General features: G+C 42.1%; 1 protein-coding gene across 8 annotated transcripts in view; it reads left to right on the forward strand.

The window, feature by feature from the left end:
* The window catches only part of DISC1 (DISC1 scaffold protein), a 403406-nt gene that overhangs the window by 125874 nt on the left and 251200 nt on the right, over positions 1-26332 (forward strand). For 6 of the 8 annotated variants that reach the window (XM_025386838.1, XM_025386847.1, XM_025386853.1 and 3 more), the window contains 3 exons: positions 3228-3378; positions 21027-21156; positions 25139-25374. In XM_025386838.1, the coding sequence (XP_025242623.1) occupies positions 3228-3378; positions 21027-21156; positions 25139-25374 (517 nt within the window). Of the gene's footprint in view, positions 1-3227; positions 3919-21026; positions 21157-25138; positions 25375-26332 lie in introns of those variants that run through there. The other 2 variants (XM_025386862.1, XM_025386935.1) reach the window with 2 other exon arrangements.

The raw sequence follows: 26332 nt of genomic DNA on the forward strand, positions 1-26332 counted from the left end.
GGCATGATCACAGATCACTGCAGCCTCGACTTCCCCAGACTCAGGTGATCCTCCCACCTCAGCCTCCTGAGTAGCTGGGACTACAGGCATACACCATCATGCCTGGCTAATTTTTGTGTTTTGTGTAGAGATGGGGTTTCACCATGTTTCCCAGGCTGGTCTTAAACTCCTGGGTTCAAGTGATCCTCCTCACTTAGCCTCCCAAAGTGCTGGGATTGCAGGTGTGAGCCATTGGGCCTGGTCTTGTTGATTTTTTTCTTTGCTATGCAGAAGATTTTTAATTTGATAAAATTTCACTTGTTTAGTTTTGCTATTGTTGTCTGTGCTTTTAAAATCTTATTCATAAAATATTTTCCCAGACTCATGTCCTGTGTTTTCTTCTCATAGTTTTATCATTTTTGGTCTTACACTTAGGTCTTTGATCCATTTAGGGTTGATTTTCGTATAAGGCGAGAGGCAGGGGTCTAGTTTCATCCTTCTGCCTATGGATATCCAGTTTCCCCAGCACCTTTTATTGAAGAGACCTTCTTTTCCCCAATTAGTGTTCTTGGGACCTTCGTCAAAAATCAGTTAGCAGTATATATGTGGATTAATTTCTGGATTCTCAATACTGTTTCATTGGTCTGTTGTTGGGGTCCGTGCCGGGGGTGGTGGAGAATGAAAGAACACACAAAAGACAAAGACACACAGAGAACATGGCGGCCGCGCTCAGAGCCTCCGCCTCACTTTATTTATACTCCATAAACCCCACGTCAGCAGAAAGAATGCAATGCAAAACAAACTTTCTTTTCCCACATGTAACCTTCTACTCAGTTCCTTGTTTCTATGCTCTTCCTTATCTGCCCGCCTTCTTGGCACCTACGGGAGTTCATTAAAAGTTCAATTGGAGATACTGCCCTTGAGCCCTATCTATTCTCAGCATACTGTTTTCAAAGGCCCCTGCAGTCTGTGTATCTAATTTTATGCCAGTACCATGTTGTTTTGGTTACCCCGGCTTTGTAGTATATTTTGAGGTCTGGTAGTGTGATATCTTCAGTGTTGTTCTTTTTGCTTATGATTACTTTGGTTATTTGGGGTCCTTTGGATTTTTTTTTTCTATTTCTGTGAGAAATGTCACTGGTATTTTGATAGAGAGAGCAGTGTTATTGCAACAATATTAATTCTTACAATCCATCAGCATGGGCTGTCTTTCCATTTGCTTGCATCCTCTTCAATTTCTTTCATCAGTGTTTCGTAGTTTTCCTTGTAGAGATCGTTCACTTTCTTGGTTAAATTTATTTCTAGGTATTTTAATATTTTTGTGGTTATTGTAAATGAAATTTCCTTATTAATTTCTTTTTCAGCTAGTTTATTGTTCATGTATAGAAATGCCACTGTTTTTTGTATATTAATTTTGTATACTGTAACTTCACTGAATTCATTTATCAGTTCTAAGAGTTTTATTGCTAGAGTCTTTAGGTTTTTCTAGATATAAGAGCATGCAATCTGCAGATAGGGACAATTTAACTTCCCCCATTCCAACTTGAATGTCTCTTATTTCTCTCTCTTATCTAATTGCTCTGAATAGGACTTCCAGTGCTATGTTGAATAAGAGTGGTGACAGTTGGGCATTCTTGTGCTGTTTCATTTATTAGAAGAAAAGCTTTCAGCATTTCCCCATTCAGTAAGGTACTCACTGTGTGTTTTTCATACATGCTATTTATTACATTGAGGTACTTTCTATACCTAATTTGTTGAGAAATTTTTTTATTATGAAGGGACGTTGAATTTTATCAAAAACTTTTTCTGCATCTATTGAGATGATCATGTGATTTTTGCCCTTCATTCTATTGATGAAATGTATGATGTTTATTGATTTGCATATTTTGAACCATCTTTGCATTCCTGGGATAAATCCCACTTGATCATGGTATATTATCTTTCTGATGTGTTGTTTGGTTCTGTTTGCTGATATTCTGTTGAGAATTTTTGTGTCTCTTTTCATCAGAGATGTTGGCATGTAGTTTTCTTTGTTGTGTCCTTGTCTCATTTTGGTGTCAGTAATGAGTAGAATGAGTTAGGATGAATTCCTTGCCTTTTAATTTTCTGGAATAGTTTAAGAAGAATTGGTATTAATTATTCTTCAAAGATTCAACAGAGGGTGTGGGATAGGGGTAGGGAGTGCATACCTTATGCTTCTAATCTGGAGCAATGCAGCTGTGCAGATTCCTGGCAGCTCTCCAAACTGGACTCAGGGCTTGCAAGAACTGTGAGATCCTCCTTTTGTAAGGACTGTAGGTGTTTGCTGTGTCAACAGGGGTTGATGAGGTCCTTCTGTTTATCTTTTCCATGCAATGAGAAGTCCCTCCTACTCCAGGCAGATTCAATCTGAACAGGGGATACAGGGCTGCAGAGGCTGAGTGCCTGCATGCTGCCTTTCTGGACTGCCATTCACCACAGTTGCATCTTCACTCCCCCTCCAGCACCCTCCCTTCAATACTCCAATCAAATCTTATCTGTTTATTCATTGCCTTGGTCCTTTTCTTGGTTGGGTAGGGGGGCAGGCAGAATTCCAGGCATCTCTAATCAACCATCTGCTGACATCACTCTTTCAAATGATCTGTAGTTTATTTTTATTTTTATTTTTTTAAGAAAAAATTGTGTTAGAAGGATTCTATATTTATACCTTGTGCTAGGAGACTTAAGGTCATTAAAATATAATAGAACCCCTACTTTACAGCAGAAATGGATATATAGTCATCTATAGCATGGTAGAATTCGAACATCACTTCTGTGGCTTTAGTAACTATGACCTGGCTCTATCTGGATGTGCAATTGCTGAGGAAATGTTAAAATCAAAACTTGGGCACTGATTTTTTTTTAAAAAGTAATTATATAGAACTCACCAAAATTACAGTTTTTTCCCCAAAATGCTCACTGTGCTTTTAAAATAATTAATATTAAATATCCCTCTGTGTGAAGATCATAATTATGACCATCATATCACTATGTCAACAATGATCTTTGAGAGTTAAAAGAATAAAAGATAGGAGAGCCATCTTGTTGGTGCAAAGAAGATTCTTAGAAGTACCAACTGAGAGATAAAAGTGCTGGCCTAGAAACTAGTAACCTTCTCATGATGTCATTGAGGCAAAAGTTGACTACGACTGGAGCTAAGAGTCACTGGAGTTATCTATTTTGCATTTCATGGTTCTTTTTTCCTTTCTCTCATCATTTTGGGTTTCCAGCTGAGACATTACAACAAAGATTAGAAGACCTGGAACAAGAGAAAATCAACCTGCACTTTCAGCTTCCTTCAAGGCAGCCAGCTCTTAGCAGCTTCCTGGGTCACCTGGCAGCACAAGTCCAGGCTGCCTTGCGCCGTGGGGCCACTCAGCAGTGAGTACTTGTCATTGTCACCATTTTCCCCTCAGGTTTCTTCCTACCTCTCAGCTCCCACATAGTGAAGAGCTGGGAGGAGCTTAGCTGTAGAGATCCTCGGCTGCCTTTCCTGGGTAGGGCCCTTTGTTGGTTGAGAAGGTGGGGATTCTTCCAGAGTGAGGGATGACCCATGTGGGTCATTCTTCTCTAGAAAGAAGACTTTTCTGCTACTTGACAGAGAGAGACCCTCCTCAAGTGCAACTACATCCCAGGTCTGAAGCATCTCTTGGGAAGCTACCCTTCTAAGAAGGTGGGGGTAATTTCCTCTTGTTGAGGCAGCTTGGTGTCCTGTGATCATATTAAGCCTGTAAGATAAACAGATGGTCCCCTCTGACCAAGCGATGAAAATCCATCCTCCTCCTAACTACCTCCAACTCCTGAGCAATGTTTGCTATTTCTGTCACCCAAGGCTCTTCTGAGATCAGTAATACATAGAGAGCAATTGCTGCTTCTAATCCAGTGGCTTGTAGTCCTGGCTGCATGTTTGAATAACTTAGAAAGATTTAAAACCTACCAATGTCCAGGCTCCACCCCAGGCAAGCTAAGTCAGAATGTCTAGGTGTGGGAGGCAAGGGTGGCTCCCAGATATTGGCATGCTTAAAAAGGCTGAGAACCACTGCTCCATCTACCTGCGTGTTCCCTCTCTCCCCAGGTAAAAGTCTGAGAGGGAACAGGTGTTTTATGAATGCTATGAGCCTCATCACAATTCAGGTCTCTTTCTACTTAGTTACCAACAACAATTCCACTTTATTTCTCACTTCCAATTGACCCTGACAATCACAAGATTTTCTGGCCTATTCCTATTAAGTGTACATGGCATTATACATTTAGTTTATTTTGGTACCTCCCTAAAGCCTGCCTGCACAGTGAGGCCAATTATTTTCTCAGTTTTGCCAGTAGCATATAGCAGAGTGAATGACACCTGGTAGGTGCTTCCTTGTAACTATTTGCTTAGTGAACTTTTTCATGGTTCTCTTCAATAGGGAGTAAATTTCACCTCGCCATTTTTATTCTTTTCTAATCTGACATTGAGACATCATTGCAACATTGCGTGTTCCTCTTTCTTTCACACATGAGACCACTCCCAAGTTGACTTTTTATGTAATTCTCTCATTCTTTTATCTTTGGGGTTATTTCTTGTCCTCTACTCCAGTCTTGGGAGATTTTTAGCATATAAAAATGGGGCACGAAAATTGAGGCACAATAAATTTAGCTAATTTTTTATGTTTCTATTTATTTAACAAACACTTTCATAACAGTTACTAAGTGCTTTACAAGTTACTCATTTAACTTATTTCCATTTTTTAAAATTGTGGTAAGATACACATAACATAAAATCCATCATCTTAAGTGATGGTGATTGAGTGATTAAGCCATTATTAAGTATACAGTTCAGTGGTATTAAATACATCATAATGTTGTGCAATCATCACCACCATTCATCTCCAGAACTTTTTCCTCTTCCCCAGGTGACACTTTGTACCCATTAAGAAATAAATTCCCATCCCTTCCCCTCTTCCAGCCCCTGACAATCACATTCTAATTTCCATTTCTCTGAATTTGTCTACTCTGTGTACCTCATACAAGTGGAATCATACAATATTTGCTGTTTTGTGACTGACATTTCTCATAGCATAATGTCTTCAGTGTTTGTTCATCTGATAGCATGTGTCAAAATTTCCTTTCTTTCAAGGCTGTATAATACTCCATTGTGGCCGGGCGCGGTGGCTCAAGCCTGTAATCCCAGCACTTTGGGAGGCCGAGACGGGCGGATCACGAGGTCAGGAGATCGAGACCATCCTGGCTAACACGGTGAAACCCCGTCTCTATTAAGAAATACAAAAAACTAGCCGGGCGAGGTGGTGGGCACCTGTAGTCCCAGCTACTCGGGAGGCTGAGGCCGGAGAATGGCGTGAACCCGGGAGGCGGAGCTTGCAGTGAGCTGAGATCTGGCCACTGCACTCCAGCCTGGGCGACAGAGCGAGACTCCGTCTCAAAAAAAAAAAAAAAACTCCATTGTATGGATAGACTACAGTTTTACAGTTTGGTCATTCATTCATTTAAATAACTCATTTAATGTTCATGACAATTCTAAGGGGTATTATTATTTTATATATATTATTTTATTTATTTTATTATATATAGTATTAAATATATATATTATATATATTTCATATATTTATATATAATATTATTTTATACATTGATATCTATGTGTATAGAGATCCGTTATCTACATCTATACCTGAATTTTAGGATGAGGAAACCAGGCCCAAGAGAAGCTAACAAACTTAGGCAGACCAACCAGCAGGTGAGTGCTGAGGGAGACAGAAACCCAACTGTCTGGCTTGCATCCTGGCCCTGAATCAGTGCACTGTGCTGCCTTTTAGCCCTACCTGCAATTTGGATGGAGAGTGTATTAGTCCATTGCTATAAAGAAGTAACTGAGACTGAGTAATTTATAAATGAAAGAAGATTGATTGGCTCATGGTTCTGTAGACTATACAGGGAGCATGATGGTAGCATCTGCTCAGCTTCTGGGGAGGCCTCAGGAAACTTACAATCATGGTGGAAGGTGAAAGGGGAGCACACACATTGCATTGCCAGAGTAGGAACGAGAGAGAAAAGAGGGAGGTGCCACACACTTTTAACCAACGAGATCTCATGAGAAGTCTATCATGAGAATAGTGCCAGAGAATGGTGCTAAACCATTCATGAAGTATCCACCCCCATGATCCAGTCATCTCCCACCAGACCCTGCCCTCCAACATTGGGGATTACAATTTGACGTGAGACTTGGGTGGGGACACAGATCCAAACCATATAATTCCACCCATGTTCTCCCCAAATCTCATGTCTTTCTCACATTGCAAAATACAATCATCCATTCCCAAAAGTCTTAACTCATTTCCAGTGTTAACTCGAAAGTTCAAAGTCCAAAGTCTCATCTGAGACAAAGCTAGTCCCTTCTGCCTGTGAGAGTTTGTAAAATATAAAAACAGTTAGTTACTTCCAAGATGTAGACATTGGGTCAATACTCCTGTTCCAAAAGAGAAAAATTGGCCAAAAGAAAGGGACTATAGGCCCCATGCAATTTGAAGCCCAGAAGGGCAGTCATTAAATTTTAAAGCTCCAAAATAATCTCCTTTTGACTCCATGTCTCACATACAGATCACACTGGTGCAAGGAGTGGGCTCCTGTGACCTTGGGCAGCCCTACCCCTGTGGCTTTGCAGGGTACAGCCCCTGCAGCTGCTCTCACAGGCTGGCGTTGAGTGCATGCAGCTTTTCCATGCTGAGGATGCAAGCTGCCAGTTGGATCTACTATTCCAGGCACTGCAGGATGGTGGCCCCCTTCTTACAGCTCCACTAGGCAGTGCCCCAGTGGTGACTCTGTGTGGGGCCTCCAACCCCACATTCCTCCTCCGTATTACCCTAGTAGTGGTTCTCCATGAGGGGTCCTGCCCTGCAGCAGACTTCTGCCTAGACAACCAAAGCTTTTCCATACATCCTCTGAAACCTAGGCAGATACTCCCAAGCCTCAACTCTTGCACTCTGTGCACCCTCAGTCTTAACACCATGTGGAAATTACCAGGGCTTATGGCTTACACCCTCAGAAGCAGTGGTCCAAGGTGTATCTGGACCCCTTTGAGCCATGGTGGAGTTGGAACAACTGACAGCAGTGTGGGGAGCAACGTCCTGAGCCTGTGCAGAGCAGTGGGGCCCTGGGTCTGCCCCATGAAACCATTCTGTCCTCCTAGGCCTCCAAGCCTGTGAGGGGAGGGGCTGCCATGAAAGTCTCTGAAATGCCTCTGAGGGCTTTTCACCATTGTCTTGGCTATTAGCACTGAGCTCCTTCTTACTTATGCAAATTTTTGCAGCCTGCTTGAATTCCTCCCCTGAAAATGGGCTTTTCTTTTCTACCACATGGCCAAGCTGCAAATTTTCCAAACTTTTATGCTTTGTTTCCCCTTTAAATATAAGTTCCAACTTTAGGTCATTTCTTTGCTCATGCATATGAGAATAGGTTGTTAGAAACAGTCAGGCCATATTGTGAATGCTTTGCTGCTTAGAAATTTCTTCCACCAGATACCCTAAATCATTAATCTCAAGTTCAGAGATCTACATATTCCTTAGGGCAGTGGCACAATGCAGCCAAGTTCTTTGCTAAGCAATAACAAAATTGACCTTTACTGCAGTTTCCAGTAAGTTTCTCATTTCCATCTGAGACCTCATCAGCCTGGCTTTCACTGTTGATTTCACTACCAGCATTTTGGTCATAACCATTCAGTCAGTTTCTAGGCATTCCCAAACTTTTCCTCATCTTCCTGTCTTCTTCTGAGCCATCCACACTCTTCCAACCTCAGCCCTTTACCCAATTCCAAAGCCACTTCCACATTTTCAGGTATCTTTATAGCAATGCCTCACTTCTTGGTACCAATTTTCTGTATTCGTCCATTTTCACATTACTATAAAGAAATATCCAAGACTGGGTAATTTATAAAGAAAAGAGGCTTAATTGGCTCACAGTTCTGCGGGATGTAAAGGAAGCATGATCTGGCATCTGCTAGGCTTCTGGGGAGGCCTTAGGAAACTTACAATCGTGGCAGAAGATGAAGGGGGAGCTAGCATATCACATGGATGGAACAGCAAGAGAGAGAGAAATGGGAGGTGTTACTCACTTTTAAACAACCAGACCTTGTGAGAACTCTATCACGAGAACACCAGAGGATGGTGCTAAACATTCATGAAAGATCCATCTCCATGATTCAATCACCTCCCACCAGGACCCACCTCCAATACTGGGGATTACAATTCGACACGAAATATGTGTGGGGACACAGATCCAAACCATAGCAGAGAGTGATGCTTTTATTGTGGTCTTGCCTAAGTTTTTGATAGAATATGATTAACTAAAAGCCAGTGTCATGCATTCTTAATTATATTAGGTTACACCATAAGGACATCTCTTACATTTGACTGTTTGAAACCTGTCAAACATTTTATGGGGTTTGACCTATTAAGGCCCCCAGAAAAGTATAGGTCTTTATTTAACATTTATCAAGCCAATATTAACTGTTGGCTTACTTTATGAGCTATCATCCTCTTTCCTTTTCCTCACAGGAGTTGTCTGTATACTGTGCTTTTATGTTCCATTCACTTTTTGAGCTCACTGTGACCTGATTTCTATCTCTATCGCTCCTCAAATCTCTACCAAAATCAGCAATGACTTTCTATTTGTTAAATTTAAAAGACATTTTTCAATTCTTATTCTGCTATATATCACGGCAGTGTCTAGATTTTTTAATAAATTCATTCCTAAAGCTCCCAGTTCCGTTGGCTTTCATGATTTCACCCTTCCCGGTCTTCCTGCTACATTTCTGGCCATTCTGCTTAATGTCTTATGAGCTCCTTCTCTCCCTTTCTTCTAAAATTTTTTTTGAGACAGGGTCTCACTCTATTGGCCAGGCTGGTCTCAAACTCCTGGGCTCAAGCAATTCTCCCACCTTGGGCTCCTGAAGTGTTGGGATTACAGGCATGAGCCACCATGCCCGGCCCCTTTCTCTTTAATATTGTTGTTCTTCTGTCTTCTGTTCTAGCTTTTCCTCTCTTCTCACTTTGTATCTTCTTTCTTGGTGGTCTCAAATACTCTGAGGCTTCAGATACTGTTTCTATACTAAATTTTCCCCAAATTTCTATCTCTAGCCCTGATTTATCTCCAGAATTCCAATCCACAATTCAGTTTTCTATTGAACATCTCCCTTATTTTTACTAAATGTAGTATCTTTTTATCCTTAAAATTACTATCTCTTTATCCTTGTCTTTTACTAAGTTTACTATCTTTTAAACTAAATTTACCATTGTTCTTCCTATTTGGTTCCTTCTCCTATATCCGCAGTCTGAGTGACTTTCACTGCCATTTACCCAGTTACCCAAGCAAGGACTCTGAGGTATCTCTGGGTCCTCCCTTTCCATCCCTCCCCACAGTCCTTGGTTACCAAGTCCTGTTGCGTCCACTGTCTGTCTCTCTCATTCCCACTCACTTGTCTCACCTGCACATCCATGCCTTAGTTCTGGTCTTTAACATTTTCAATCTGGATTATGGCAATGGTCTCCTTGCTGGTATTTCTGATTCCATTATTACTGCCTCTCATGAATCTTCCACAAGGCCATGATAGAAGTATTACATTATGCTCAATGGCTCCCCATTGCTTGCAAGATAAAATTCATGTTGCTTAGCGTGACATTAAAAGTCTTCACGATCCAGCCCCTGCCCAGCTGCCCAGCTGCCCAGCATTTAACTAGACATTACCAGCATCTGCAATAGACACTTACTGAAGTATTATATGTTACCCCCAGCTTCTAAATATTTCTAGATTCTATGATCTTGCTCATGCCCCATTGTTACCAACTGTTGGTACCCCATTGTTACGAACTACATTGTTGTTACCAACTATTGCCCATTCTTCCAGACTTAGTGAAACTAATATCCTTGCAAAGCTCTGCTCATAAGTCACACTGCCTCCCCCTTGAATGACAGCATGCCTTGAATGACTTCACGTCTGCTTAGGTCTTAAATACATCTGTTTTCTTGAATATCTGTTTATTCTGACAGATGATAAGCTCCTTGAGGACGAGACTGTATTATATTTATCTTTCTATTTCTAGAGACTAGAATAGTGTCTGACCCATAATCTGTATTCATTGAATGTGTGAATGTGACATATATGCATGTGTAGTTATATATAGGTTCACAAACGTATATATGAATATCGAAAGAGAGATGAGAGAGAGAGAGAGAAAGAGAGAGAGAGAGAGAGAGAGAGAGAGAGAGACTGACTTTACTTTATTGGGATTCAGATGCCCTAGAGGAAAATGCTCCTTCAGCTTTTCTTCTGAAATTGTCAGCAAGAAGGAGTTGCACAGAATCTTGACAGAACCTTGGATAGGAGGTCATTTCTGGTCCTTTCTCTTCCACCAACCAGCTGTATATGGCTTGGTGTAGTTATTGAACCTCTCCAAACTCCACTCCCCTCATCAGAAAATGAGGGGGTTAAATTAGATCACTGGTTTCTAAACTTCAGTTATTTATGTTTTATCTTGTCTTTTGTTTAGCTAAATCTACCCGTCTTATTATTACCATAAGTAGAAAAGAATGAGTTGAAATTAACTTTCTGAAATTTTTCTAATACATGTTAACACAATTACATAGTTACTAGTAATTTTTTAAAACCTGCCTTTCAGTGTGCTAGCTACCCACTGCAGTTTTCACAGTGACCAACAGAGGGCCGCCGTGGCAGGCTGAAGCCCACACAGACCAGAGCCTGGACAGAAATTGCTCTCAGGCTCTCTGAGTCAAGGGGGAAATATAATATTTTTGAATGAGTGGTGCTTTTCCTGTAGAAATAAAATAGTTGTATCAACATGAACAACTTTAAATACTAATTAATAACGCAAATAAGTGCCTGTTAACCTTTTTGGGATCAAGTGTTTATTTATTTTGAGAAGCTGATGAAAGCTATGGACTTCCTCTGTTGCAAAACCACGTGTACACATGTACATATATGCAAACTATTGAGTGTATTTTCAGGAGACTCACAGTTCTCCTGAGTTATTCATTCACTCCTTAGAGAGTCTTTGGTTCCCAGGTTAAGAAAATTTAGTTTAGGATAAGATTTAAGAAGCTGTAAATATTCAGATACAATCAGATACTTTGTGTTTTATTATTTTTGTTGTTACTTTGTTCTTAAAAATCACAATTTAAGTCAACTTTTGAGAAACACTGTTTAATCCTCTGAACTCATGTAGAAGAGCACCCTGGGTCACCCTTGATATGTTCAGATCCTGCCAGCAGCCAAGAGAGTTTTAACTATCTTCAGGGGTTAACCAGGTTCCTCTGAGGAGGGCAGATATCGGTACTCAAATCATTTGACCCCTCTTCTGTGGGGTCCTCTGGCCCAGTGGGTTTGCTTGTTGGAGGAATAACTTTTGTGATGTCCTCTTGATTCCTGTGGGAAGTTCATGTGTCTTTGCCACAACAAATGGTGTACGTTCAGGCCACCCCATAGTAGACCCTCTTTGCCCTGTTAGGTCTCTCTAATTCCTTTATCCCTGCTTGAGGGGGCAGCGACACATCAGAAGTGAGTTGCTTAAACAATGCTGCAGCAGACAGTTTGGGTGCCCTGTGTCCCAATCCCTCAGCCTCCCTCAGATTCCCTCCACAACAGGGAACCGTGCTGACTGTTGGCTTTCCACTCAGGCACCCAACAGGTTTATCTGGCCTGCCTGCACAGGTGTTCTCAGAACCTGTGTAAAGAGGGGTGGGGATGGATAATGCCCTCACCCAATGCCCCAGCCTACTCAACCTCTTAGGGAACAGTTCTGAGGCATGCTTCACACATTTTTTTTCTTTTCTAGAAGGTTCCTGCTACTAGGAACCTTTTGGCCATTGGGTTCCATTTGCCCGTGTGGTGACCAGCTCCACGATGAACCTTTTATTGAATTTTCCTCCTTCTCACTCTAGTTTCTTGGGAATCACTTCTTCAAAAAACAGCCTGTACTCAGGTCCCTGTCTCAGACTCTGCTGTTAAGAGAACCTAAGTATAGACAGATATCCACGTTGGAGAATCAGATGTAAATCTTCCTTCTTGCAGGGCACCCCCAGTCTTTATGAGTGAATCTAGTGGATTTTTTTTTTTCCCACTGGGTTTGAGTGGAAGAGTTTACTCCCATGTGGCCAGGTTTGGACAGGCAAACCATGGGGTAGGGGAGAAAAACGCATCTCTCATGAAGACTTTATTTTCTACATGGCCAACAGGTGGGTGGGTATTGAGAGTGGTGGTTGATTGCAGAGTTGCTGGTTGAGCAGCCCCAGGGGTAGGATGCCCCACTCCGTCATTAGAGATTCAGAATGCAGGGCATTTAGGTCTACGTCCTTCAGCTTTAGTTTCCAACTCTGGAGCAACAGGAAAATTCTAGCTCAATATCCTGTGACAATAGGGATCAGAAGAGAAGAGAGAGGCATCTGTTCCTACTGTGTCTTCCACCCAATCAAAAGAAAGTTATTTTTCCTTTCTCCTGAGAGAGAGTTGGCCTACTATCATCACACATTTGGATGATAATTTTCTCATGAATACATTGCATTTCTCTAACTATACGCCCCGTGCATTTTTCCACTGAATCTTCACCAATATGTGTATGAAAACTGGTCCTTTTTGTAACCGAAATTGTGTGTGTGCATGTATGTGTTTGTATGCATGTGCACACAAAATGTCCTTTATCAAAGACCTTTTCCCAGTGGATAACGTCAAACTCAAGCAAACAAAATATAACAAAGTTTAAAACAAAGGTCTATCATGGTTTTCCAGTGGGGCTTATCAAGGCAGAGCCCCAGTTTACCTGTCCACATACTTCCCACTAGCATACTTCCTTTGAGATGGGAACAGAGAAGACGAATGTTGTGCAGCACCATGATGGTTTTGGACAGAGTCATTCTTCCTCTGACCAATTGCTCCTTGATTGCTTTTGAAACATGTGATTCTTTATTTCTCTTTGGTTCTCATATAGGGACTAACACAGCATTCAGTGTCACAGAATTCAGTGATGGTTGGCTCTAAGCTCTCAAGATTGGAATCAAGATACACTGTATGAGACCAGAAAGTAACTGTTACAGACACATTTTACCCAGGATATAAAATGAGATGGCTATGATACAACATAAAAATTATCATTACTGGCTGGACATGGTGGCTCACACCTGTAATCCCAGCTCTTTGGGAGGCTGAGGTAGGAGGATTGCTTGAGACCAAAAGTTTGAGACAAGCCTGGGCAACATAGTGGGACCCCATCTCTACAAAAAAATAATAATAAACGAGCCAAATGCGATGGTGCATGCCTGTAGTCCTAGGAGGATTGCTTGAACTCAGGAGTTTGGGGCTGTAGTAACCTATGATTACACCACTGCACTCCAGCCTGGCTGACAGAGCAAGATCCCATTGCTAAGAAAAAAATATTTGTTATTATCAACAAACAAGGATATATTTCTGAACCCCACATCAGATCAGGAGATGGGGAACCACAAGGGACAGTGGCATGCCCTGTGTCCCACTCCCAGGAGACCAACTCCAGACCCTTTGTCATGGCCTCAACAAAAGAAGGGAGAAAGGACAAGAGGGGAAACATAAGTGGTGAGCCACAGAGGACTTCTCAGAACTTGTTTTGGAACTACTGGATTATAAATAAAAGCTCCCAAATAAAGGTCTTCCATATCACCCTCTTTGTTCAAACTCAACTGAAGTCTGTCCTGAGGCCAGTGGCATCAGGCATAACTATTATAAACTCAAATGAATATTCATGTGTCTCTCTTGCAGGGCGGTCATTTCTATGAGTGGGATAAGGCTGTATAAAACAATGAAAGTCAGTTCCCCAAGGAATGTGACTTCTCCAGGCTCCTTACTTTTTAGACCCAAATCATATATATATGGAAGAATTATAAAGTTACCTGTATTGTCTCTGGCAATTTTACAGTATTCTTTTGTGCTCTCAGAATGGCTTTGGTAATTTAGGTCGTCATATATTGAATGAGCAAGCTATTTTTGGTTAAGAGTGCACTTCGTTGGTTCTATGACTGGCCCAAACTCATTCTTTATCACCGTCTTCCCAAAGAGGGACAGATGGAACACATAAGTCATATGACATAAATTTGATAGAATAGTCTTCAGTAGGGAGCAGCAATTAGCAACCTTAATCAGAAGAGTTGTACGCAACTCTTGTTGCCAGAAATAGTCATCTGAAAGGTGGCGCTTCCTCAGGACCACGTTTTTCTAACTGTGACGATGAGAACATTGGCCTTGATAGTTTTGGTCCTTTCTGAGACTAAAATTCTGCGATTCTAGCAGTGGCACAAAGCAATGTTTTTGGTACTCTAACAACATTAGGGTCTCGGAGAGGCACCTCCTGCGTTACATGTGAAGACGCGTTAACCACAGCACTGTCATGAGCAGTTCTGGTGCAGGATTTTCTCACAGGTGGATTTCCTGGCTTCTTGCCCCGTCGACATTCGCACTTGCAAAGGCTTCTGAAGGTGGCCTCTCCAGCAATGCCAAGGGCACTAGAGGGCCCAGGGGGCCTGAGTGCTGGGCTGTGAAGGAGGTGGCAAAGTAGGCTCATCACAGGCATGCACCCCTTAACAAGCTAGCAGAGGAACCACAGATACTTAGACGATTTCTTCATTCTTTTTTCAATATTCCTGAAAATATGCATTCACAACAGTCACATAGTAAAAGTTGTCAATGGAATGAAACCATTTTTCCTGCGCAATTTGCAGCTAATTTTTTTTTCTGTGATGTACGATTTTATTTTATGAATGGATTTTATCCTCCTTTAAATTGTTGATGGAAAAGGCCAAGATTTTTCCAGTACTGGGGTGGTGCTGATGGAGATCTGTATGAAACTGTGGGTCTGGGTGTGATCTTGGACACCTGAATCCCCGTTGGCACTGAGTGCTGTTCTAACATTCTACCCTGCATGTTTTTAATTCTTGCCCCTGAGGGATTTGTTCATTTGGCATACTGATTAGTTTACAGCAGCGATGCTAATTTGCAGTGACGTGAGGGATTACACATTGAGAATTATTGAATGTAAAGGGGACAACATTGCAGAACGGAGAGGAAGCCTGACTCAGAGGACAGAAGATTTGAAAGACGGAAGCCTGTCTCTTGCTTCATTGCTGAGCTACAGTGTGTCCTGGGGCCATCACTCAGCTGTCTGTGGATCCCTTTCTCTACCTGGAGTAAGAATACGAGAGACAGAGAGAGGAGTTTTGGTTAATCACAGGGGATTTTCTTATGGATTAAGTAATTAATGTGATTAATGATAATATAGAGAATTCCCAGTTACCACCTGTAGCTCCTCTGTAGGTAATTTTCAATTCTGTGTTGATTTCCTTCAGTGACTCTCATCCTGACCCAAATGGTATCTATTTAGGAAATTCAAGAAACTCGTAATATTACCATAAGCAGAGCAAATTGGGGAATAAATTAGTGCAAAGAAATGATCCAAAGCAATAGAAAAGTGAATATAAACGACTTCTGGATTTTCTAGGACACAGACTCATTGAATCATTCAATAAATATTTGCCAAGCCCCTACTTAACGCTGGGCATTGGGGTCCTCACCATGAGATGAGCTCAATTGCTTCCCTCCAGGTTCACAGTCAGGAACAAGGAACTGTGCAAACAGGCTGAGCCTCTGGACCCCAGAAGAGGAAGTGTGTTTCGTTCCACAGACATCAGTAGCTGATGGTAGTAGGATGGTTTTGTTCCAGACATTTCTTCTGCCACATGTAAAGATCCTCAGACACATTTTATCTGTTTTTCTTTCTCTCTACTTTTCTTTCTTTCTTCTTTCCTTTCTTTTCTTTTTTTCTCTCTCTCTCCCTTCCTTCCTTCCTTCCTTCCTTCCTTCCTTCCTGTCTTTCTTTCTTTCTTTCTTTCTTTCTTTCTTTCTTTCTTTCTTTCTTTCTTTCTTTCTTTCTTTCTCTCTCTCTCTCTTTCTTTCTTTCTTTCTTTTCCTTCCCTTCCCTTCCCCTCCTTTCCCCTCCCCTCCCTTCCCTTCCCCTTCTCCTTCTCCTTCCTTCCTTCCTACTTTCCTTCCTTCCTTCCTTCTTTCCTTCCTTCCTTCCTTCCTTCCTTCCTTCCTTCCTTCCTTCCTTCCTTCCTTCCTTCCTTCCTTCCTTCCTTCCCTCCTTTCCTTTCTTTCCTTTCTTTCTTGGTATTGATTGCCCTGTTGCCTAGGCTGGTGTGCAGCAGCATGATCATAGCTCACTGCAGCCTGTAACTCCGGGGCTCAAGTTATCCTGCCACTTCAGCCTCCTGAGTAGCTAGGACTACAAGCACTTGACACCGTGCCTAATTTTTAATTTTTTTGTAGAGATAAGGTCTCACTGTCTTGCCCGGGCTGGACTAGAACTCCTGGGCTGAAGTGATTCTCCTGCCTCTGCCTCCCAAAGTGCTGGGATTATATAGGCTTATGCTACCATGCCTGGCCCACATTTTTCATCTTTCTTACTCTGTATAGAAAGTGGGTGCTTTGGACGTGAGTACAGTGTTCATTTTCCCGATGCAAACATTGAGATGCTGGGGAGATCAACAGCAAGCTTCTTGAGGATGGAGGTGTTCTGTCTCCATCCCCACCAGCCCCAGTGTGAGGGTGGGGTCTGTATACAGTAGATGCTCAGTGGTCGTTTGTCAGATCAATTTGTTCCCCATAGTTTACTCCATAGGGAAGCCATTCTTGTTATCCACATCACTGTCATTCTCATTTTAAAAACAAAGAAGGTAAGGTTCAGAGAGATTAGGTAAGTCCAGTGACACAGCGTGAAAAAGGCACAACCAAGACCCAAAGGGTGGCCTCTAACTCCACATGCTGTGCACTGTCTGCGTTGCACTGCCCTACTGGTAGCCAGCAAGAGGATTCAAATAATGGGTGTGTGTGGATGTGACTGGAAGACCGGGGAGATGGAAGTTCCTGGGCTTGCTGAGAACCTAATGGCGTGTGATATCTGGGAAAGAGCAGGAACCTGGGACTCAGCTTGATCCGCATTGACTCCTAAACTGTGCTTCCTGCTGTCTGCGTGGCCATGGGCTAGACCCGGAACCCCTGGGACGCAGTTTCCTCATCAGCAAAACTGGCGTAATAGCATCTTCATCTTAGGTCTGTAACGAGAAGCGAATGTGATCAAAAGATAACGTCTAGTGTGCAGTACGTTCTCGATTCACAGTAGTTTATTTTATTATTATCAGTTTAAACATTTTTGTTGCTGCTGCTATTTGCCTTTAAGCACATAAAACAAAGAATAGATTTCTAAATTGCATCATATGTTACAATAAGTGACCTTTAATTCAGAGAGTCTGAATTAATTCTTTAATTCAGAGAGTCTGATCTTTAATTCTTTAATTCAGAGAGTCTGATCTTTTTGGTAGACATAGGAACAAAAGCAAGGTTCCTTTTTCTGTAACTGCTGTTTTCTAACTTCGAAAAGCTGAGGTGACATATTTCCTAGTACTGTTTCTAAAAATATGAAGCCTGCTTCATTGCACCATGGTCGGTTGGTTCACTTATTTTGTAAGTGTCAAGTTAGGACTCAGCAAGGGGGAAGAGTCTCCCCCAGCTTTAAAGTCTACCATCATTGGTCCATGCCTTGCATTGCCCATGTCTTCATTGCCTTGTAATTTTTCTGTTGATGCATTTGTCTCTCCTGCTCCACGGAAGAACCAAGAACTGTTTACCATTGTATCCTCAGAGCCAAGCGCAATCCATAGTACATACCAGGCGAGCTCAGTAATATTTTCTCTTTTTCTGAATGAATGAATGAAATGGGGTAGGAGTAAAAGGAGACAAACATAGCACAACATATATTAGGATCAGTTACTCATTTTCTTTTCTAAGAAATGCGGAGGCAGCGCGACCCTGTGTTAATATATAAATAAGAACATGCAGCTTCACGCTTCTCCTCACTGAGCCCTGAAATAAGTACAAAGGTGGCAGACAAGATCTAGCTGTGTGGGAGATTCCGTAGAAGGAGGGGATAGGTTTAATTTGGCCTTTTTAGGATGCTGAGTTTATGCCTCCAAGTGTCAGAAGCTACAGATGTCTGCTCCTCTGCAAGGGAAGGTGACCTTGAAGGTGATGTTATTGATGAGCTTTATTTAAAACACAGGCATGTTCAGGAGCTACAAGACTAATTGGGTGTATTAAAATATTTAAATCAAAAGTGCAGCTACTTAGTGCGTGTTGGCAAACATTTTATGTTACGGTTGTAAAAATGATACAGGCTCACTATAGAAACTTTAGAAAGATCAATGGAAAGAAGTGATTCCACCACCCAGAGATAGGAGCTGATAGCATTTTGGTGAATATTTTTCTTTTATTTTATATACATGTTATTAATATTTTTACAATGGTTCATTTTATACTTTTTGCCATAAAACCTGCTTTAGAGAAAACAGCAATAAATAGTTTACATTTTCCAGACCAGTGTATCTTCTTGTGTGACCTAATTTTAGTGGCTGCTTAGCATTGCTAAGAGGTCCTGATGCTGGGGCATGTCTTGGGCTACTAAGAAAACACCTGATTTTTGTAGCTAATCTTTGTGTAAAACTATGATTATTTACAGGCAATCAATACTTAGATGTGGGAATGTAGCATCCCAAGTTCTATTTAATTTTAAGTGTCATTCTTATTCCCTATCTCACCAAAGACTTCTGGTTTGGGAAAACTTTGACAGGCCAGTTTGTTAGGTGAAAGATGATATTTTATGTTGTTTGGATTTTAATTTAAAACTATCTTTGGAGGCTGGGCGCGGTGTAATGGCTGTAATCCCAGCACTTTGGGAGGCTGAGGTGGGCGGATCACGAGGTCAGGAGATGGAGACCATCCTGGCCAACAAGGTGAAACCTCGTCTCTACTAAAAATACAAAAATTAGCTGGGTGTGGCGGTATGTGCCTGTAGTCCCAGCTACTCGGGAGGCTGATGCAGGAGAATTGCTTGAACCTGGGAGGCAGAGGTTGCAGTGAGCCAAGATCATGCCACTGAACTCCAGCCTGGGCAACAGAGCTAGATTCCATCCCCCGCCCTACACACAAAAAAAATCTTTGGATAGTAATCATGTTCCTTAACACTTTGCAATTCGTTTTTTGTGTTTTGTTTTGCTTCATTTATTTCTGAGGTGGGGGATCTTGCTATGTTGCCTAGGTTGGTCTCAAATTCCTAGGCTCAAACAATTCTCTGCCTCAGCCTCCCAGGTAGCTGGAACTACAGGTGTGCATCACCACGCTCAGCCGTATTCCATTATTTTGGAATTTCTGGTTGGTGCACTTGTCTTTTCCTTCATAATTTGATGGAACTTTTTAAAATTAGCAATATTAACCCTTTTTCTGCCATATGTGTAGCAATATATTTTTCCCAACCTGTCATTTGCCTTTTAGTTTTAGTTGGTGGTGTTTTCTTAGACATAGCTTCCCTGGATTGTTGGCGTAGTTTTGCTTAGGGTAAATTGTTTTTCTGCCCACCTTCATTCCACTGGAAATGGAATGTTTTAAGGGTGAATTTATTATTCTTTGGTGACAAATACCACCAAGTGTCCTGTAAAGACAGCTCACCCACGTAAGGCCCAAGCCTGTGCCACATTTTCACCAGCATCACTGTTACCAAATATGTCAACTCTGGCAAGAATAAGAGAAGAAGCCTAACAGATTTTAAGTGGTTTTGACAGCCTTTCAGCAAATCTTTTCTGAGAAGCTCACACCCAAGCATCTGCAAATCAGTCACCCCTCCTTTTAATCTCCATCAAGTTCAGCTCTGGAATTTGCTCCTGTTTGGATAATCCAAGGCAGTGCTATCCAATAAAATCTAGTGTGAGCCATATACACAATTTTAAACGATCTAGTAGCCACATTAAAAAAGATTAATGGTCAGGCGCGATGGCTTATGCCTGTAATCCTAGCACTTTGGGAGGCTGAGGAGGGAGGATCACTTGAGGTCAGGAATTCGAGAGCAACCTGGCCAATATGGTGAAACCCCGTCTCTACTAAAAATACAAAAATTAGCTGGGCATGGTGGCACATGCCTATAGGCTCAGCTACTCGGGAGGCTGAACCCAGGAAGCTGAGGTTACAGTGAGCCAAGATTGTGCCACTGCACTCCAGCCTGGGTGTCGCAGTGAGACACTCTTAAAAAAAAAAAAAAAAAAAAAAGGATTAAGAAGAAAGTTAATCAAGTGAAAATTTCAGGAATTAGATGAAATGCTACCAGGAGCTCAGCTGCATTTTCTAGAACTCTTGGCCTAATTTTATTAAGTTCAACTCTGTGATAAGTGCTGGGAATAAAAAAAAAAATGTGATGTGGGCTCTGCAAGAAGTGTATTTCTCTGTGATTAAAGCTGATTGTGGGAGAAAATCTTCTGAAACCCTCAGTGACAGCCTTCTCATTGACTAGTGATTCAAACATTAGTGCAAAGTGGAAGATTCTAAATGAGCAGAGGAAGGGTGGATGCCGTAAAGGCAGGGGAACTGGTGAATTTCAGAAATAGTGAGTGTGAATTCAACACTCCTAATCATTTGAATAAAGATCTTGTTATATTTCCCCCAAATTAATAAGAAACAGGTGAAATTAATTTCAACAATGCATTTAATTCAATTCAATATATCCAAAATATTATCTCAACACGTAATGAACTTAAAAATATTACTAATGAGTTATTTTGTACTCTTTATTTTCATACTAAATCCTTAAAATCTGGTGTGTGTTTTACACTTTCAGCACATTTTAATTTGGGCTAACCATGTGTCACATGTGGCCACGGGCTACCTTATGGGACAGTGCAGGTCCCATAATAGTATTCTGACTAAGGGGAAAAATCAAAAATCCCAAGAGATTGTAATTAAAGTAGAAACTTACATTTAGGAGCTCATCCTAAAAACAGGTAAGTACCCTCCTAAGTATGAGAACAGATGGGGGCCACTTGGAGTTTCTTACTCTTAAAATACTTGTCAACATGAGGATTTCAGCTTCCCCAAACCTGTACCAATAGGTATGTGTTATTTTAAGGGCCAGTGGAGACAACACCCACGCCTCACTCAGAACGGAGCCGAGGCTGTTGGAACGCACTGCTCAGGACAGCTTGCACGTGTCCATCACGAGACGAGACTGGCTTCTTCAGGAAAAGCAGCAGCTACAGGTGAGCAGATGAAAGATCTTCAGGAAATATCATGGCATTTTTCTTTTCATTGAGACGGGGTCTTGCTCTGTTGCCCGGATTGGAGGGCAGTGGCGCAATCATAGCTCATTGCAGCCTCGAGCTCCTGGGTGATTCTCCCACCTCAGCCTCCCAAGTAGCTGGGACTACAGGCATGACCCCCATGTCTGGCTAAATTTTTAAATTTTTAGTAGATATCAGGTCTTAGTATGTTGCTCAGGCTGCTCTTGAACTCCTGGGCTCAAACAGTCCTCCTGCCTCAGTTTCCCAAAGTGTTGTGATTACAGGCATGAGCCACCGTGCCCAGCCGGCATTTTTCTTATCCATTTAAGCCAAATGCAGCCAAGTGGGTCTTACTTTCCTTGAGTGTAGCAATTAGAGCCTTGGCTGTCAAGCTGGGGAGTACAAAAAGGAGAGATGGTGGGAATGACTAGAGGGCTTGTAGGAATCTCATTACAAACGAGGGTTGAAAGCTCAGCAGCGTTTGCGCCTGTTTTCGATATTCCTCATTACCTTTTGAATATGCTTTTCTTGTCTGCCAGGCCAATTTGCCACTTCTTATCATTTTGACCTTTAGAAGCTTCCTTTGAAAGGCAGAAAGACATCTGTGCTGTGAAAATCCTTTGTGGAAATTCCTATCATAGTAGTCTATGAGCTGAAGTTGTTAAGAGACAGAGTTGTAAGTCCGGACTGAGCAAGGCAGGCACATCTGGAATGATTAGCCGACTGCGTGGAAGCCCAAAGTTGGCCCAGAACAGAGGACGCAAGCTGGCTAAGAATCATCGAGAGGCTACAAATCTGGGTGCAGCACCGAGTTAAGCCAGAGCTCTGGAAGTTGACAGGGCACCCGAGAGGCAGGGAATCTTGAAACAGGGTCCGTGCCTGCTTGAGCCTGGAGTTGTGAAGCGTGAGTGGGGAGCAATGAGAACGCATTGATTGGAAGCTATGTGACTTCATGGGAAGAGCATAGGTCTTCAACATTCAAGTTCAAATCCTGGCTTAGGCTGGAGGCTTCCCCTCTCTGCTCTGGCCATCGAATATTTTTGTTATCTGAATTTGCCCCATCCAGGTCACTTCAAGAGTAAGGAGGCAAAGGGAGGAAAAAGTCAGGGCAATTTATTTGAAACCATTTCCTCCATTAACTGAGCACTTATGTAGTCAATGTGTTATACTGTTTGGATAGCTGAAAATGTGATCGCTGGTTTTTCATTTTTAATAACATTTGCCAATTAAAGGTCTACACAATTCCTGAGAAAGTCAGAGTGTAGAGAAAATAATTTTAGCCCTGGGCACTTAGTGTTTGAAGCACTCTGGGAAAGGTACTTGAATATTCATTTATTCAACAGACATTTATTGAGGGTTCACTGAGTGCCAGATACTGTTTGAAATGCTTGAGATTCCTGGGGAGCTTTTGATTTACTAGGGGGTGAGAATGGGGAGATAGACAATAAGTGATAAACATAATAAAACCTCTATTAGATAACTGGTATGTTGTAGGGTGATAAGAGCTTCCCAGAGTAGACTAGGATGATGTGGAGGATGGAGTCTACTCATTGAGAAGTGAGATTGGACCCAGCAGTTGAAAGAGGAGAGGGAGTAGGCCTTGCAGAAATTTCTGCAAGAGGATCCTGCAGGGGGATACCAAGATGAAGCCCTAGAGTGGGAGTGGGCCTCATGTGTTCAGAGGGCAGCTGGAGGCCCATGTGGCTGGAGCAGTGTAAATGAGGGGGAGGATTTGGGGAGGAAGTCAGAGATAAAGGGGCCTTGTAAGGATTTGGAATTTTCTCAGACTGCAACAGGGAACCATTGGATGCCTTCATTTAGGGAGAGTTTTTTTGCCTGTATAATGGCGTTCAGCTGCAGTCAGAGTGTTGCTTTTAGGAACATCTAGAAAGTTTAAAGTAAACAATGCTAAATGTCATTGATCTGACCACATTGTAAATAATTTGACCCTGTATTAGGAATAGGATGTAAGACAATATGGAAAACAGTATGCAGCTTCCTTAAAAGATTAAAAATTGATTCACTGTGTGGTCCAGCCACCCCCGCTTCTGGGTGTGTATATATATCTCTCTCTCAAAAAAAATTGAATGCATAGACTCAAAGAGATGTTTACACACCTATAGACTCATAGCAGCATTATTCACAATAGCCAAAAGCTGATAACAACTCAAGTTCTCATCAACAGATAAGTGATAAACAAAATGTGTATGTACACGGAATGGGATATTACTCAGTCTTGAAAGGAAATTCTGACACATGCTACAGCATGGTTGAACCTTGAGGACGTTATGCTAAGTGAAATACGCTGGTCGCAAAAGGATAATGCTGTATGATTCCACTTGTATGAGTTACCTAGAGAAGTCAAATTCATAGAGAAAGTAGAATGGTGATTCCCAGGGACTTGGAGGAAGAGAGAATGGGGAATTAGTTTTCAATGGGTACAGAGTCTCAGTTTTGCAAGATGGAAAGAGTTCTGTGGATGGATGGCAGTGATGGTTGTACAACAATGTGAATGTGCTTAATGCCACTGAACTCTACACTTAAAAATGCTCAAGATATGGCCGGGCGCGGTGGCTCAAGCCTGTAATCCCAGCACTTTGGGAGGCCGAGACGGGTGGATGACGAGGTCAGGAGATCAAGACCATCCTGGCTAACCCGGTGAAACCCCGTCTCTACTAAAAAATACAAAAAAAAAAACTAGCCGGGCGAGGTGGCAGGCGCCTGTAGTCCCAGCTACTCGGGAGGCTGAGGCAGGAGAATGGCGTAAACCCGGGAGGCGGAGCTTGCAGTGAGCCGAGATCCGGCCACTGCACTCCAGCCTGGGCGACAGAGCGAGACTCCGTCTCAAAAAAAAAAAAAAAAAAATGCTCAAGATGGTGAATTTTATGCTACATGTGTTTTACCAGTTAAAAAAAAAAAAAAAAAACTAAAAGAAAAAGAAAAGAATAGGGTAGAGGAAGTCAAAGGTGGAAGTAGAGAGGTTAGTTGAGAGACTTTGTCAGTAAGACTGTAATCTTGGAGCAATTGGGGACACTGAGGCTTTACTTTTTTCTTAGAATGTCTTGGTAGTAGACATTCTTTAGTAACTCCCAATTCTTCTCCCCACTCCCATACTTGAAGTGGGTTCAGGAGGTAGAAGTTGCGGGTGATGCACCTTGGGGCTGAGAGAACGTGAATAAGAAGTTAGAGACACCCAGGATTAGAGTTGTGCTCTTATCAGCATAAAACTTGGGAGTATGTTAATTAAGAGTCTTATTTTTGATTCAGAATCATATGGGCAGTGAGATGATGATCTACTATAACACTGTGCACACGATGGGCGTTCATTACCTGCTGCTTGTTTAGTTAATTGACCTTAATGTTAAATGATATTTTATGGATTCTTTGGATTTCAGTTTGCTATATTTGCAGAAATTACATTTTTTATATTGTCATGAACTTTAGGCTGCATGGCACCATCTGCAGCATCTCATTCCTCTCTCAGCCCTGTAGACTTAAGAAGTCATTTTTTACCTTTCTCTCTAATTTGAATTCTTGTGTTTGGGGACAGACTAACAAAGGGTTGCTTGCATTTCTTGTTTTGGTCTGTGGCTGGGGTTACCTGCTTAGCTCAGACCTCAGGTGCATAAGGCTCCCTGCCCTGTGTCCTAACTCGTCCATCCGAGATGAAGTAAGTCATTTATGTATCTGCTGGGTTCTTCCAAGTCAAATTCTTGGCTCACCCCCCATAGTTATTTAATGCTCGGGAGGGAATGTTTTTCCTTATGCCAACTCATTAGAAATATAAAGCTGGCATGATTTTTCCAGTTCAGCAAACCTCCAAAAATCTGCCTGCCTCAGAAGGGGAGCTTCCTGGTTCTTGTGCATATGGCCAATTCTCATTTAAACGAGTCATTATCCTCAGAGCAGTTTGCCGTGAGCAGGGTTAATTTATAAAATCTCGACTCCTCATTCTCTATAGAAAGAAATCGAAGCTCTCCAAGCAAGGATGTCGGTGCTGGAAGCCAAAGATCAACAGCTGAGAAGGGAAATAGAGGAGAAAGAGCAACAACTCCGGTGGCAGGACTGCGACCTGACCCCACTGGTGGGCCGGCTGTCCCTGGGTCAGCTGCGGGAGGTCAGCAAGGCCTTGCAGGACACCCTGGCCTCAGCTGGTCAGATTCCCTTCCATGCAGAGCCACCGGAAACCATAAGGAGGTACTGGTGATTTCCTAACTGATTTTAGGCCACTCACCTCTTTGACCTGTTCATTGGAATGATCTTGTCTGATGACTTTCATCTCTAAACATTTCCCGAACAGTCTGTATTTTTCAGTGGAAGTACCATTAGTGTTTTGGGTGGGAAAATTCTTCACGGTGTGGGGCAGTCCTGAGCATTGCAAGTTATTTCACCTCCTGGCCACTCGACCCACTAAATGCCAGCACTCCTCCCCGTTCCAATATGCACCCTCCCCATTTCCAAACACCCTCCCCATTTCCAAACACCCTCAGGACACCCTGTTTCCCTTTGAGAACTATTGGAGTTCAATGGGCTAAAGATCCTGATGCCAACTTTTGCTGAGGATGATCATCTGGAGAGGGGCGAACTATGCCTCTCACTAAGGGAGGAGGTGAACCACTGAGAGAGGGATAGCCAGTGACAAAGTTTCCATCTGGAAGAATGGATTGTTATTGGCAGCTAAAATGCACTGGGTGCTTACCATGCACCAGGCACTGTTATAAGCTGACTCTATGAGTTACTTCTGTTGTTATATTCATTTTATAGGCGAGGAAAAAAAGTTTAAGAAGGTTATAATTTGCCCAAAGTCCTAATTCATAAGAGAAAAACCTGATGTTTACACTCCTGTTGATTAATTCTGAAACCTGGATCTGCAGAAGTGAAGCATTCGAAAGAAGCCAGTGTAGAGCCAGCTGGCTCAACAGGTCAGAGAGATTGCTTGGTCCAGTATTTTTAACTAATTGGACGTGATCCTGTGAACCTAATTTTTGCTATGAAGTATTGGTTGTCTTTTAGAAAATGCTGACTTAGGGAGAATATCCAGTAGTTCTATTCAGCCAAATGAACCCATCTTACATACATCAATAGCTACCTTTGTTGTTCATGAGAATAGGCTCTTCTTAGGCCAGATGGGGAGAGTCAGACAAATTGTGAAACA

The sequence above is a fragment of the Theropithecus gelada genome, chromosome 1 (genome assembly GCF_003255815.1).
Source record: "Theropithecus gelada isolate Dixy chromosome 1, Tgel_1.0, whole genome shotgun sequence".
Classification (NCBI taxonomy): domain Eukaryota; kingdom Metazoa; phylum Chordata; class Mammalia; order Primates; family Cercopithecidae; genus Theropithecus; species Theropithecus gelada.